At 43.0% G+C, this 15,609-nt stretch overlaps 1 protein-coding gene across 2 annotated transcripts in view; it reads left to right on the top strand.

Moving 5' to 3' along the window:
• The window catches only part of LOC113029442 (disco-interacting protein 2 homolog C-like), a 71,149-nt gene that overhangs the window by 27,302 nt on the left and 28,238 nt on the right, over nucleotides 1–15,609 (top strand). For both annotated transcript variants that reach the window (XM_026180296.2, XM_026180299.2), the window contains 11 exons: nucleotides 167–457; nucleotides 812–934; nucleotides 1,851–1,997; nucleotides 3,795–3,914; nucleotides 5,637–5,834; nucleotides 7,908–7,999; nucleotides 9,782–9,892; nucleotides 10,807–10,930; nucleotides 12,280–12,389; nucleotides 14,176–14,278; nucleotides 14,407–14,471. In XM_026180296.2, the coding sequence (XP_026036081.1) occupies nucleotides 167–457; nucleotides 812–934; nucleotides 1,851–1,997; nucleotides 3,795–3,914; nucleotides 5,637–5,834; nucleotides 7,908–7,999; nucleotides 9,782–9,892; nucleotides 10,807–10,930; nucleotides 12,280–12,389; nucleotides 14,176–14,278; nucleotides 14,407–14,471 (1,484 nt within the window). The remainder of the gene's footprint in view (nucleotides 1–166; nucleotides 458–811; nucleotides 935–1,850; nucleotides 1,998–3,794; nucleotides 3,915–5,636; nucleotides 5,835–7,907; nucleotides 8,000–9,781; nucleotides 9,893–10,806; nucleotides 10,931–12,279; nucleotides 12,390–14,175; nucleotides 14,279–14,406; nucleotides 14,472–15,609) is intronic.

The raw sequence follows: 15,609 nt of genomic DNA, 5'->3' as shown, positions 1-15,609 counted from the left end.
GTTGGAAGAAGCTAGTCTCCCAAACTGCTGAATTGTTTACTAATATTGTTTAAAGGTCTTAAATTGTGTTAGCACTCATTTCAGTTCCTGCTTATTTATTATTGTTAGTTTTATGCTGTGAAAGTTCTGTTATTAACATATAATGGCGGCTACTGACCCTCACTAGGTCTGTCCCCCCTGTGCTCAGACTCCTCGTCGGGCTCAGAGGAGGAGGCGGGGCCAGGTGACGACATGTCGGGCATGGAGCACTGGATGAGCCGCCCTTCCCAACTAGGCCCCGCCCACCTAGGCTCCACCTCCTCCTCGTCCTCGTCCACGCAGAGCGGAGGCAGCGGTAATGCCGGACGGCTAGCCGACTCGCTGGCGCACATGCACATCTCGCACCTGGCGCACGCGCACCTGGCGCACCTGGGCCAGTCGCACCACCAGCAGAGCCACCTGTCACAGTCGCACCACGGTAAGACTTCAGTCCTCTCGTGCATTTTTCCTAATACAGCTCCAGCATTTTGAATTTTCACCTGTGTCTTTTAATAAAGGTGATTCCTAAAATGAGGAAATTCATATACTTTTTATTATAGTTTAACCCAATGATTATTACTGATAAAGCATTTGGTCTACAAAGAGTGAAAACAAGGTAAAAGAGATCAAAGAAGTCAGTTTTCATTTTCTGACACAACTGAGGTTGTAACAAGGAGGACTAGAATTTCGTGGGTCTTGCAGTACCGTTATGGCCCAATAGGAGTGCAGCCCAAGAGTCTTTGCAGTAATACACAGTATTTGACTGTGATACAGCTGTTTATTGCTCCTTCAGGTATCGGCCACCTGTCTCTGAAGAGGAAGGGAGCGCTTAGTATAGCAGAGAACGGCGGCTCTCTGCGACGGTCCTGTGAGTTTGGCTCCGACATGCTGTGGCCTCCGCCGCTGGAGTCAGAGGGTAGGTTTCACCTTTTTCAGAGTCTCTGAAGATGCAGAATGCCTGCAGAATGCCTTAGTGAGTATAAACAATCAAAATAATGCAGCCTTTAATCACCATTCATGATAAGACATGATAGGTGGTAACCCCAACCTTGAGTTTGGAGAAAGGCAGAATGTGTGTGAATGTGTGATGTGAACAGTTTAAAATTACACAGAATGACTCGGGGGAACTGTTTAAGTAAAGGTTAGGGTTACATTTAGAGTTGGAGTCACCACGGATGGCCGAATAGACCTCAGCAGGTTAAGAGAAGAAATGTCAGCTATTCCCAAAACAGTATGTGGACATTAAATCGTTTTCTTATCAATTTCCGTTTTTAAAACCTTTGAAAATGCACTAAATCACTCCATAAAATGTGGAAGAAGACTGTGAGGTATTGACTCAAGTCGACTTGATGCTTAGCTGCAATTTTGTGTAATACCAGTGAGTCAATGCAACTTCTCTTTAGAAAATAGGTTTGGCTGAAAAGAAATATATAAAGCTAAACAGCTGCATATCTTGAAAAAGACTGCACACATGTGCTGGTAAAATGCTGCCCCCTGGTGGTAAAAGGTTTAGTTTAATTCTGTACAGGATAGCTACAAAGTGCACCTTTAATATGACCAAAAATGTCTGTTGTTATTGATGTTTGGAGAAGAAGTTTTCCGTTGAAAGCTTTACACTTGTGATGTTTTGAAGCGCAGCTATTCCAGACCCTGCTGACTCCTGTGTTTGTCAGGGCTGTGACCCAAATCAGCAGTGAAACAAGATGACCATCAGAACGTGTCTAATTGCCCGTGGACTCTATAACACACGGCACTTGACAAACAGAGCAGTGATAAAGGTGAACAGTGAGTCACCGCTGTCTGTTTCAGCTCTCTCTCCATCTGCCTCACAGAGAACCACTCGGCCCCGCCGGACGTGACGGGATACTCGTCGGACTCGTCCCACTCCCACACTGAGCGTCACCACATGGCCAATATGGGAACCATTGCCAGGAACACGCAGAAATACGGCAACGCGGAGCGCATGGAGACAGGCGATGGTAGGAGTCACCGCCAACGTCACACCTTTAGCCAGCTCCCAGCTGGAGCCTCTGAATAAAAATACTGGAGACCGTCTGATAAAAATAGCAACTCTTTAATCAGGAAGTGAGCTCAAATTGGACCAGTGCCTCAGAGAACTGGCCAATTACACGGTTTGTGTTGATGTCAGTCCCCTGGAAGACAGATTGGACTTTTTTACCATTTATTTTTCTAAGCAGAGCTGACAGAGCACCTTTGTTGTTCTTTCTTCAGCATGTTTCACAATCACACAGTCAGTTAGAGAGCTGAGAGCTCCTCAGAATAATCACAGGCTGTGGTCCACTTAGCAGAGCCTTGTGCCAAAAATACAGAGTTTCTAATTCAGTGCCTTAAAGGGAAGCCAATCTGCAAATTTCCATCTTCATACATTTATTATTGGCTTGTACTTGATTAGTATTTTATTATTTACAGTCCAAATTAATCCATATTTATCATGTACCAGGCTCTTGGTGCAGCACCCAAGTTCATCTTCTGTCAGAAACAACCTGCTTTAGCTCCTCCCTCTTTAAGCCAGCTTTCCTCAGACCCGTGTGCTCGAGATGACCTTATAAGGGATATTCTCACATGACATCATACAGAGCCAGGAGTCTAAAAAACTGTTGAAATGCAATGTTTAGACTGTAGATTGTACAAATGTTGCAGTGCTTCAAGCCTGCATTCTGTTTAATAGACCCAGAGGGGGGACGCCTCCAGGTCCAAAAGTACCATATTTCACTAACCTTGAATGGTTAATGGTTTACGTTGGCTAGAAATGTGTTCCCCTCGTGGTTAAAAATCGAGGCCCTCTTGCTTCTTATATTAAATCCTCCATTAGGAACCTTGGTGTTACAGTTGATCCAGCTCTGACGCTGGACACACACGTTAAATCTTTGGTTCGCTCTTGTTTTTACCATTTAAGAAATTGCTGAGTCCCATTGTGTCACGTTCTGAATTGGAAATGATTATTCATGTTTTTGTTTCATCTCGCTTAGACTATTGTAATTCCTTGTTTAAGGTTTAAGTAATGCCTCCCTTGAATGAATGCAGGGTGTTCAAAATGCTGCTGCTAGGCTTCTGATAAAGCATCACAAATACTCCCCTGCTGATTCAACTGCATTGGCTCCCTGTCAAGTTCAGGGTCCAATTTAAGATCATAATCATGACTTATAGGGCCCTGCACGGTGTAGCTCCAACTTACATAAGTGATCTTCTTCTTCCTTATCACCCCAGCAGGTCCCTGAGGTCTTGTGACCAGGGGTTGCTGGTTGTCCAGCATACAGGGTTAAAAACAAAAGGTGACAGAGCGTTTGTATCAGTGCTCTCAGACTCTGGAGCTCGCTCCCTTTGAGTTGGAGATCTGTGGACTCAGTCATGTCTTTTAAAAAGCAGTTAAAAACGCATCTGTTTAAACTCGCTTTTGGTTGATTTTGTTTTGTTTGAGATTTTAATGTCTGTTTTCTGCCTCTGTAAAGCACTTTGTGATTTTATCTTGAAAGGTGCTATATAAATAAAATTTTACTTTACTTACTTTACTTTACATCATTTATATACAGTCTGTGGTTTAAAACATTCTGAAGCTTGAACTGTTTGCTTACAGGACTGACAAATTCTTTATTTCTCTCTCATATATAAAAGAACATTCAGTATTTGTCCAGGGTTTACATCACAGGCAGCATTTTAGTCTCAGTCTTTGCAACACATCATGTAACACTGGAGGTTTATTTTAGTTTTCATGATCGTCTTGTAAGCTGTTCACATCACCACTTTCCTTTTTGCAGGTGTTCCGGTCAGCAGTCGCGTGTCGGCTAAGATCCAGCAGCTGGTGAACACGCTGAAGCAGCCTCGCAGACCTCCACTCCGAGAGTTCTTTGTTGATGACTTTGATGAGCTTTTAGAAGGTAAAAACAGTCTTTCTGTTCATTTTAAAAAACTATCCCCAAGTGATTCATTTAATAAATCACTTTAATAAACACATAATGAGCTTTGCTACAGGTCAGTGTGCAAAATCAGCTTTTTCAAAGAAACACAGCTCAGTGCTGAGGTGGCATTCATGCATGCAAATAAATGAACTGTGAATGTTAATTTTGCAGGTCTCAAGAAATTTTGGAAAAAGCTGAACGTCGTGTAAGCTGGTTAAGTCCCAGAAATTGCAGTTCCTTCAATGACCACTCAAGGCAGGATCCATGTGGGAGTAAATTCCCATAGACTCCCATGTTAAAAACATTACAGCAGAAATAAACCTGTTGGCAGCTGACAATAAGAAACAACATTAGTCAGTGTAGCTAATTTTCTCCTTCATAAAAATTGCATGGGGCTGAAAATGTTTTTAAACAAACCATTTTAAATTTTATTAGCACTTAAAAGTTATGCAGTATTATAGGCCACACTGATTTTTGCAGAACAGTGCGCCCTCAGGCAGGTTTGTGCTGGTCCTGTGTGGTTCATAGCACTAACATAACATGTAATATGTCTCAAATTCATAACACGTGGTAAGCAAAGTTCTTCTCTTAGTATCTTATTCCATCAACCCCAACTGTTGGCGGCAAATGGCGTCCCGTCCCTGAGCCTGGTTCTGCCAGAGGTTTCTTCCTGTTAAACGGGAGTTTATCCTTCCCAGTGTCGCCAAGCGCATGCTCAAACAGGGATGTGCTCTTCTCTCTATTATTTTAGGGTCTCTACCTTACCTCTACAATATAAAGACCCTAGGTAAACAAGTGTGCTAGCCTTAGCACTCCAGCCTTTTATGGTCCACTCTGACTCCAGAAACATCAAGCTGTGAACAGACATTAGACTGAATTTTGACGCTTCCAAACAGAGTGGACCATAAACTTTGTGCAGATCAATAATCATCTGCTACCCTTTAAAAAGCTCTTTCTTTGAATTAGTTCATGACAGTTAAAGAACTTTCAGAATTTAAAAAAAATGGGAAATGCAGTCAGATTTTTAGTTTTAGTTAATAATAATGAATAAAATAATACAGGAAGATGCTGGGCAGTGGTAACCAATGTGACCAAAATCTTCATTAATGCTGAGAACAACACTCACGTCCATGTAAAGAACTGTCTTCATGTGGACACTCCAAGTCATGGGAAAGGTTCATATAGAGCACAGATGTGTTGTTAAAGAGTTAAAATTGTAAACGTACTGAAATATTTCCTGCTCTTTGCTCGCCTCTCTCCATCTGGGAGTGTTTTCTCTCTGTTTCTTCGACTCTCTGGGAAACTCATACTTTTGTCCAGTTTTGTGGTCTTTTAAATCATATCCTGGAGTCATTTGACAGTGTGTTGTAAACATGTGTGTTATAATCATACAACAAAATTTTGAGCTTGGGATTGATGTAGCGGTTAAAACTTCCAATTGACTCTAATTCTATTTTTTATGGCACTGGCTGAAGATTGAATCCAGTCAAATCCCTCCCCACTGCTGCCTCGCTCTCAGCCTCTCTGCAGTCTGAACTCAATATTAAAAGAGATAAAAGATTGTTCACGTCCCCCTCAGTACATCTGTGTTCATAAAAGTTGTTTATGTGTTTTTTTTTCACGGCCACACTTGAAATCAAATAAACAGTAAAAGTTTGTGAGCTGTGCACTCATGAAACTCTCGGCCTCATCCTGTTACAGTCCAGCAACCCGACCCTAACCAGCCTCGGCCGGAGGGGGCGGAGATGATGCCAGTGCGAGGAGAGCCGCTGGGGGTGGTCACTAACTGGCCTCCTTCTCTGGAGGCGGCTCTCCAACGCTGGGGAACCATCTCCCCGAAAGCCCCCTGCCTCACCAGCCTGGACACAGCAGGGAAGCCCCTCTATGTGCTCACATATGGTAACCACACACTTAGTGCTCACTCATTCATGTCCACCAGAGCTACAGTTGGATAAATGTTTTGCTAGTTCAAGAATTTAAAAATGCACAGACATGCATGCTGGTTAGGCTGAATATGATTCACACCAGGGGTGATGTACGGCCGGCCGTATGTTGCACACTCCTGATCTTTATATTTATAATTCTTAACTTGTTTCATCTGCTGCTCACTACAAACAAGAACAAGCATTACATTTGGACTCTTAACTGTATTTTCATAACTTTTCCAGCTCTTCCTGCTGATAAAAACCTCTCTCATGGCTATTCATCTTTCTTTGTCACAGCAGCTTTGTCACAGTTAAATATGTGACTTCTTCACAATGACTGAAAGGGGAGTTTAACTGGTCCGGCCTGCTTAAGATCAAAGTGGGCTGTATGTGGCCGCAATGTAAAATGAATTTGACACCCCGGCTCTGACGCTGTCTGGAGTGGCCCTGCTGTCAGACCAGTAAATACATTTGGGGCTATTTGGCGTCTGTTCTTGTTTGGTTACGGTTAATTTGCCATTTGTCAACTTGTCAACAACTCCGGTGACACCTTAACCCCATTCGCACATACAGAGGGTGATAGACTGAAGTCTGCTGACAGAGAGAAGCTAGTGCAACCAGAAATCGGTGAAAAGGGACCTAAATGTGCCTAAATAAACTTAATATAATATTTTAATTTTATTATTTTAATCTCTGAAACAAACTGCATGAAAGTGAAGTTGTTATTAAACCACTGCTTCACTTTTTTACTAAAGAGAAGAGGAGTGTGTCATGCAGGAAAGTGGTGGAACAACACAAGATAAACCATCCACAGAAGCATCTGGTGGTTTTGTTGGCCCCTCTGTGTCCCCCTGTCTCTGGTGTCTGTGATGGTTATTTATCTTTTTGGTTACTTTGAAGGTTTCTTCACTTCCTGCTCAGTATCCCGCCCACCCTCATTAGTTTCACCTGGTCTCCTTTTCAATCACCGCCTGTTGTGTGCATATGCAGTCCCCTCTTTCCTCTTTTCTTTATGAGATCATTTGTTTGCCCTCTGTTGGTCTGCCTCTTCATGATTCCTCTTTTAAGAGTCATGTTGGGTTTTTGATTTGATTTCGTTTGATTTCTTTTGGTTTTAGCAAAAAAGGGGACAAAAAAGTTTGAACTCTTCTGTTACAGCTCTCATAGCAAAATAAATCCCCCTAAAAAAAAAAAAATATATATATATATAAATGAAAATCCATCAGAACAGACACATCTTAAGTACTAATTACACATGAATAGTTATGTCCATGACTCTGTTATAAAGCTCTTTTATTGCCTGACCTTTCTTTTCATTTTTTCATTCATTTTTTGTATTAATTAAACAACATCATGAGTCCTTTTTTCCTAATTGACACTCGGTCATCACAACATTGAGAACCTCTGATGTAGACTATAATGAGACACTCCCTGAGACTAACACACATAATGACCAGACCGGGCCATTAAAACCAGCAGCCTAATGATCCTGTGGGTCCTGCTGTGAACTGGGCTTCTCCTCGATGCTTGATCGGATTGGGATCTGGGGATTTTCTTAGGACCCGGGATCTCGACAACTTAAAGCTTTTTTTTGCTGTTTCTCAAGTCGGTCCCGACCAATTTTTCACTGTGTTTGCAGCTTCTGTAACAGTATATGACAAGGCTGCACAGGGAAATCAAATTATGCAAAAGAAGTAGCGGCATTTTTTGAATATTCTATCTTTAATAAACTCAGAGCTGAAAGTGTGCAGGAATGTACCCTCCCCCCACCATTTTTACATGATTTCCTCTTTCCTGTGCACCTGTCCACCAACTGTGCGTTAGACACTTGCTTTTAAGTATAATCCATCCATTCTCCAGACGTCAGTAGTGACCTCTCCTGACTGCTGAAAGCTCTTAAATGTCATCACTTCAGACAGTTTTTTTCCTCTCTTATCGACTGAATTGCCTCAAAATAGAAGTGCAAGAACACACAAACACAATCTCAGTCTCTCTCCCTCCCCCTCCCTCAATCGCACCCTCATATCCTGTGTCCCACTCCCTGCAGGGAAGCTGTGGTCTCGCAGCATCAAGCTTGCCTACAACATCCTCCACAAACTGGGCAGCAAGCAGGAGCCCATGGTGCGACCGGGCGATCGGGTGAGTCACACTCGCCCACCACTGCAGCTCTCACTTTTCACTTTTTTCTTTTTGTTTGTGCTCACTTCACTCCAACCCTTTGATACTTTGTTCAGCCAAGTTAGCTTTTTTAAATTTTAAATCTATTAAAACAGATAATTATATATTTGCTGGTATATTTATGATGATATGCAGTTTTTATTATTTATTTGACCAAACAATGTCTCTATAATAAAGCTCCTGTTGTATTCCCTTGAGAATGAAGGGGATACTTCACTGAGATACTGATACCACTGTAATGTCTGTAAGCAGAATATTGAGCTGCAGTCTGCAGCTTAGCACAGCGAGCAGAAGCTAATCTAACCTGACTCTGTTCAGCACAAAGAAAAAGCTTTTAAACCTGCACTTAAGGTGCTTTTGACCTCCTGTAGGTTTCTGTTCTGTTCAGAAAAATACATTTGCTGGAATAGCAGTAAAAGATTGCAAGAAGTACATCATCACATGCTTACAATTCCAGTTTGTCCGCTTTGCATATGCAGCTGATGCATATGCAAAGCGGACAGACCACCAGTGCCAGTTTCAATAAATGGGAGGTGCTCAAGCAGTGGAAATGACACCAAAGCAACGTGAGGCTGTTATCAACTTTTCATTAAAAAAAGCAGTACCAACAGCTCTCTGTGGAGTGGAACAGAAAATCCTCTAGAAAAAGTCGGGAGATGTGAGGCTGGTGTCGGGGTTAATGGAGCACATGTCACTGTGTGGCTAGCTCGCTGCTCTTCTTTCATTGAGTCATTCCTGGGGAGATTTTTATTAGGAAAAGCATAATGGGTCTGAGAGGGTAGTGGTGCAAAGAATTTTGATATATCGAACAGTGATAAAAAAAAATATGTGCAGCATAAATGTGAGAAACAGCAGCAGGATGCATAATACAGAAGTGTGTGTGCTGTTCAGCTGTGGCAAAAAGAAGGGCTGTTGTTACGTTTGATAGAGAACAGAAGGGATGATTTCTTAAAGTGTTCTTAAATAAAAGGAGTATTGATCCCCAGCACTAAAGTCTATCATAGCCTCAGTTCAGCCTTCCACAGCGGGAAGATCAACTGATTTCAGTGCCAGGCCACGTCAGCTGAAATTCTTCTACATCTCATATTGTTCGTGGTTTTTTCAAGCAGCTGTAGACCTCCTACAGCTGCTGTGCATTTGAAAGCTCCTCCTGTTCGCACAGTTTCTGACTTAATCAGTGTCATAACTACTCTCACTGATGGCCGACTGCTCTGTGCTGCGGTCTTGGATCACCCTCCGCCCTTAACTGCTCTCAGATAGTTGAGCAGACTTGATGCCAGCTCTGCCTGCCCGTCACAGTTTATACTGGGCCTCATCTCTGTTCATTCAAAAAGAGCTGCACACAGTGTTTTTGCCAGATGTAGCCACGATCACTTTTTCTTGTAATGATTATTAAACTCACGCACATGCCCAGTGTTGGTGATGTTATCCTCACCGTCACGTTTCAGTGGTGGACATAATGATCTGCTCTGGATTCATGTTGAGTGCACAAACACAAGACTGTTATCAGTCTCCTCACTCAGCTCTCAGTGAAAAGCAAATAAACACTGAGAGCTGTATATTAGTCATTCTAGCGAATTAACTTGTGCTGAGCATACAGATAAATGTGCTGGTGACTTTACATGAACTTGCGTGTTGCTTAGAAACTGACTGCAATTTTCACTCCTTGTGTTGCTTTCTGAGCCTTAGAAAATGATTTCAGTTCTCTGAACCCCAGTGCTGTCTTCTGTCCTTCCCTTCTAGGTGGCGTTGGTGTTTCCGAACAACGACCCAGTGGCCTTCATGGTGGCCTTTTACGGCTGTCTGCTGGCAGAGGTGGTCCCTGTTCCCATAGAGGTGCCCCTAAGTCGCAAGGTACTTCAGAGCACTGCAAATCAGCTGTCTTTAGCCGTGGCTGCAGCTCTCTGGTTCCTTTCCTTTAAATCTGTTGCTGAAGCTGTTTTGTGCAGGATTAGTCTCTACTGGAGGTTAAGTAATTAGATTTTTCATAAACCTGCTGTGGCCACATCTGTATTTCACCTCGCCCCCCCAGACCTCCAGACTCCCGCTGCGTTTCATTTCAGTCGTGTTTGCACAGAGGCCTTATCCATACCTCAGACAGTTGATAAAATGTTTTGGATCTTCAGCTGCAGCCTTTTACCAGCAACAAGTATTTCTGAGGAAATAATCACGTCTAAGCAGAAAGCAAAAAAATACAGTTGACACACAAGAAACGGGCCCTCCTGCTGCGCCACCGTCACACAGGAAACACATCAGCTCAGCTACAACTGCTGATCTCTCACCTTCAGTGACCTCAGATTTCAGCAGCTTCTTTTTTGGATGCCATCCTGTATCGTAGTTGTTTCTGCTTTAGTCTCACTCTGAGACAAAGCTGCTTGTCTTTGCAGCGCAGTGGCCAGCATAGGGGTTGGCATGGTTACACAGTGATGGCTTGCTTAGCAGAAATGCCTTTTGCTGCATGTCGGTAGCCTCTCTTGAACCCCTTCCCCCTCCTGCATTTGTGCTGCAGGATTTTCCATAAAATTTACGTTTGGGCTGCAGCAGCAGTGCAGCAAGAGTCACTTCTAAACCAGCGCTGCATGTTCACAAGTGTAACTGCAAGTTCACTGTATACGTGCAATAACATTAAAGGGCTGTTCTGTTCTATTCTGTGCTTCAGTAGAAGTCTTTTACAAACATATAGCTCTGCATTTACTGTAGTTATGAGATATCTGAACAGCAAAAGCATCAGCTTTATTTTTTTCATCGTGTTCTGTATCATCCAATAGGATGCCGGCAGCCAACAGATTGGATTCCTGTTGGGCAGCTGTGGCGTTACTGTGGCGCTGACCAGTGATGCCTGCCATAAGGGTCTTCCCAAGAGCGCAACAGGAGAGATCCCACAGTTCAAAGGTGAGGGAAAGTCATCAATCATAGCTGAGTTGTAAAGGCGTGATGCGGGGTGGGGGGATGGGTGGCTTTGCTAAATGTGCACAACGAGAGAAGAGAAAGGGTGTTCATTCAAAGTGAGCACACTGTCACAGAAACATCTTGTCACTCTCCAGAGTTTTACTGGCTTGGAAAAAAAAAGTTCATTTGAATCAGACTGCTGAGTGGCTTTGACTAATAGTTCATCAGTAGATTTTTATTAATAATCTAGATTTACAGAGTAATTAGTAAGCTTGTGTTAGGCTGTCACTGTGTAAAACAAAGCGAGCGTATATGAAAGCAGCTGAAAAGATTGTTTTCTTTATTTTGAACTTTTCTGCACAGGTGGTTCGATTCTACCGTCGCAAGTTTTTGTGGTAATTACAATAACAAAATGCTGAGTTCTGCAGCTGTAGCTATAACCATCTCTTCACTGCAGCTCGACCATCTTAACTGCAGTTTTTGTTGAAAGAAATGAAAACTCCTTCGTGCTGAATCTCATCATATTTTTATGCTCCAAACCACATTTTACAATCTGCATGCATCTATTTTCAGTCACAAATGTGAGTGAAACTCCCTGCACTACTATCATCGCCTTCCTACACTGTGTTAGTGCCAGTAAGAATCTTCTCTTTCTTTCAGCGGCATTAAACGCTTCCATGGGTGTGAAAATACTAACTGGGAGGGAAAAAAATGCTCGTTAGTGAGGACTCTGTTAAGCTGTTTTGCTTCTGTGATTGGTGGAAGCGCTGTCACTGTCAGAGCAGCTGGCCAATTGAATTGCCCGGCATACATGAAAGGTAAAACTAAACAATGGACCAGCCAGTGCAGACGGAGGAGGTGATAAAAGGAACTTGGATAAAACATAATTTGACAAAGACTCACAGAAAGCATTTGGACCTGAGTATAAATATTCACAGAGAACCGATAAACACAATCAGGGTCAATCATACAATTACCCAGTCCAGTAATGCTACCACCGCCCACACCAGTATAAAGACAAGGGTGTAGCAGCTGAAGTGAAGCCTTGAACCCCGGGCATCCTTGTTGTTTTCTGTGGAAGTTACATTAAGCTCCATGGAGCAGGTGAGGAGGGCAGCAGGTCAGACACAGGAGTGCCACACAGCACCCAATCTTCTCCAAATACAAGATCCTGTGCAGGCTAAATGCTCCCAGTGTGGCTTTCAGCTGTGGGGAGGACTCAAAACCACCAAAGAAACCAAGATGACTTTCAAAATAAAACAGCAAATATCAGCATCGTGACAGTCATATCAGAACTCCTCTGTCTCTCTTCATTACTTATCGTACCTTTTGCTTCTCTCTCGCCCCTGCAGGTTGGCCGAAACTGCTGTGGTTTGTAACAGAGTCGAAGCACCTGTCCAAACCGCCCAGAGACTGGTTCCCCCACATCAAAGATGCAAATAATGACACTGCTTACATAGAGGTGAGGCTAATACACACACACACACGCACACACACACACACACACACACACACACACACACACACACACACATGCAAACACAAAGGCACAATGAAACTGTTGCCTGTGGTCCATCTCACCAACCGCTGGGTTGCTGCTTGTGCTGTTTGTTTGCACTTTGTGCTGATAGGATTAGTGTTACAGGCTTACTGCATATGTCTGCATTGACAAATATTTGTGGTAAACATGTTTGTTTCCTTTCTCTGGTGGAGAGAATAAAATCTGTAGGTGTAAAGGTATGTGTTTACATCGGCAACCTGTGCCAGACTATTTCTGTCGAGAAGCATCTGCTTCCTGCTGACAATCTCATGTCAGGTTTTGTACTCAGTAAGGAAATCAAACTTGTGTGAGCTTGAAAGGAGCTGGTAGCCAAGTTTGGATTTTCTCTCACCTTTGGTCAAAGCCAGACTGGACATACACTCAGCTGAGACTTTTTCCACACGACCTTAATTCTTCCATAGATTCAACAAAGTTCTACAAACATTCCTCACAGCTTTTAGTCCACATTGACATGACAGTGTCACACATTTGCTACAGATTTGTCAGCTGGTAAAACAATAGACAAGATGAGCAATGATGCTGAGGTAGGCTGTGGTGGTTAAATGATGCTTAGCTGGTACTGAGGGCCAAAGACCATGTCCCCCACACCATTACACTACCAGCTGCATTTTTGTGGCCAAATTTTTGTGAGCGTGTGCAAATTGTAACCTGAGTTTCCTGCTCTTAGCTGACAGGCATGGCCGCAGTGTGGCCTTCTGCCGCTGCTGTCGTCCATCTGCTTCGAGGTTCAATGTGTTGTTCATTCAGAGATGCTCGAAGCAGTCTGGCCGCACTCTTCTGACCTCTGGCATCAACAAGACATTGCCTCCCAGAGACCTGCTCACTGGATGTTTTCTCTTTTTCTCACTATTCTCTGTGAATCTCAGAGATGTTTCTGTGATCAGCAGTTTCTGAAATACACCAGCCTGACACCAACAAGCCTGCCAGCTTCAGAGTCAGCTCAGCTTGAACTGGTTACATATTAATGTTAACAAGCAGCTGAACAGGTGTACTGAGTGAACAGTCAGTTTAGTGTATAGGTGGGAGTAGCTATGCTAATTGGGGGGGGGGGGGGGCAAGTCATCTACGAATTTTCTTTTTTCAAAGCATACTCTGCTTTATCATCTGTTTACATGTGACCATGAGTCAAAGGCTCGCCTCCTGCTGGTCACAGGAAGGAAGCCAGGTTTCATATTTTAAATGCCCACCTTTCTCTCAAGACTTCTTTTAGAAAGAATCTGATTTCTAGGCTTGGATTGAAATGGGTGTGCTATTTCTATAGTGTTTTTCTCAACATGTTTTACATTAAATAAATAATAAACGTGAGAAAACAGGTTATATATGAAACATTAATGTGACCTACTCCAGTTGCTGCATGTAGCTGCAGACATAAAAGTGGCGTCAGTCTGCGTATGTAGGCCAGAAAGCGATAAAGCACACTTCCAAATATCAGCATGTGGTATTTTATATTGTTTTTAAAATGAATGTTTTTGCAATTATCTGGATTTTTACGAACTATAAACAAAGGAATAAATAATCAGCAACATTTATCTTTAGTAATAATCTATTTGCAGAGACCCACGAATGTGATTTCTTCAAAGTTGAAATGAGTTTTTGTACTGAACGACAGGTACAGCAGGGTTGAGTCTGTCACTTACAGCTTCCCTCTGCTTTGCTTTCAATGATCCATCTGTTGTTTTCCTCCCAGTATAAAACCTGTAAGGACGGCAGTGTGCTGGGAGTCACTGTGACGAGGATCGCTCTGCTCACACACTGCCAGGCTCTCACTCAGTCCTGCAGCTACACTGAGGGTAAGGACACACACACACACACACACACACACACACACACACACACACACACACATGCAGACACACTGTGCAGTCTCAGGGTTATCTATAAGTAATTTAACCCTCTTCTGTCCCATCTCTGCCTGCAGCTGAAACCATAGTGAACGTGCTGGACTTTAAAAAAGACGTGGGTCTGTGGCACGGCATCCTGACGGTAAGATCTGCCTGTAAGAGGTCATAGGTCATGACACTAATGTTGGTTTTAGCTGGGAGAAGGTCCGTCACTTTGACCTTTAGTCTTCAGACTATTCCTCTTTAATTTCCACTTTTTGTAATTGTCAAGCAAATATTTTTCACAATGGGCGTCCTAATGGAGTCTGAAAAAATCTGAAAAATGATCAGTAAGACTTTATATCAAGAGCTGGCAGTTCGTCTTGTAATCAGAAGGTTGCCGGTTCGAGCCCAACAGTCTCGGTTGTTCAATTCAATTCAATTTTATTTATATAGCACCAAATCACAACAAAAGTCGCCTCAAGGCGCTTCATAGGTACAGAGAAAAACCCAACAATCATATGACCCCCTATGAGCAAGCACTTTGGCGACAGTGGGAAGGAAAAACTCCCTTTTAACAGGAAGAAACCTCCAGCAGAACCAGGCTCAGGGAGGGGCGGCCATCTGCTGCGACCGGTTGGGGTGAGAGAAGGAAGACAGGATAAAAGACATGCTGTGGAAGAGAGACAGAGGTTAATAACAGATATGATTCAATGCAGAGAGGTCTGTTAATACATAGTGAGTGAGAAAGGTGACTGGAAAGGAAAAACTCAATGCATCATGGGAATCCCCCAGCACTCTACACCTATTGCAGCATAACTAAGGGAGGATTCAGGGTCACCTGGTCCAGCCCTAACTATATGCTTTAGCAAAAAGGAAAGTTTTAAGCCTAATCTTGAAAGTAGAGATAGTGTCTGTCTCCCGAATCCAAACTGGAAGCTGGTTCCACAGAAGAGGGGCCTGAAAACTGAAGGCTCTCCCTCCCATTCTACTTTTAAATACTCTAGGAACAACAAGTAGGCCTGCAGAACGAGAGCGAAGTGCTCTAATAGGGTGATATGGTACTACAAGGTCATTAAGATAAGATGGGGCCTGATTATTTAAGACCTTGTATGTGAGGAGCAGGATTTTGAATTCAATTCTGGATTTAACAGGAAGACAATGAAGGGAAGCCAAAACAGGAGAAATATGCTCTCTCTTTCTAGTCCCTGTCAGTACTCTTGCTGTAGCATTTTGGATTAGCTGAAGGCTTTTCAGTGAGTTTTTTGGACATCCTGATAATAATGAATTGCAGTAGTCCA

This window comes from Astatotilapia calliptera, chromosome 9, assembly GCF_964374335.1.
Source record: "Astatotilapia calliptera chromosome 9, fAstCal68.1, whole genome shotgun sequence".
Lineage (NCBI taxonomy): Eukaryota > Metazoa > Chordata > Actinopteri > Cichliformes > Cichlidae > Astatotilapia > Astatotilapia calliptera.
This window is presented reverse-complemented; position numbering and strand designations above follow the sequence as displayed.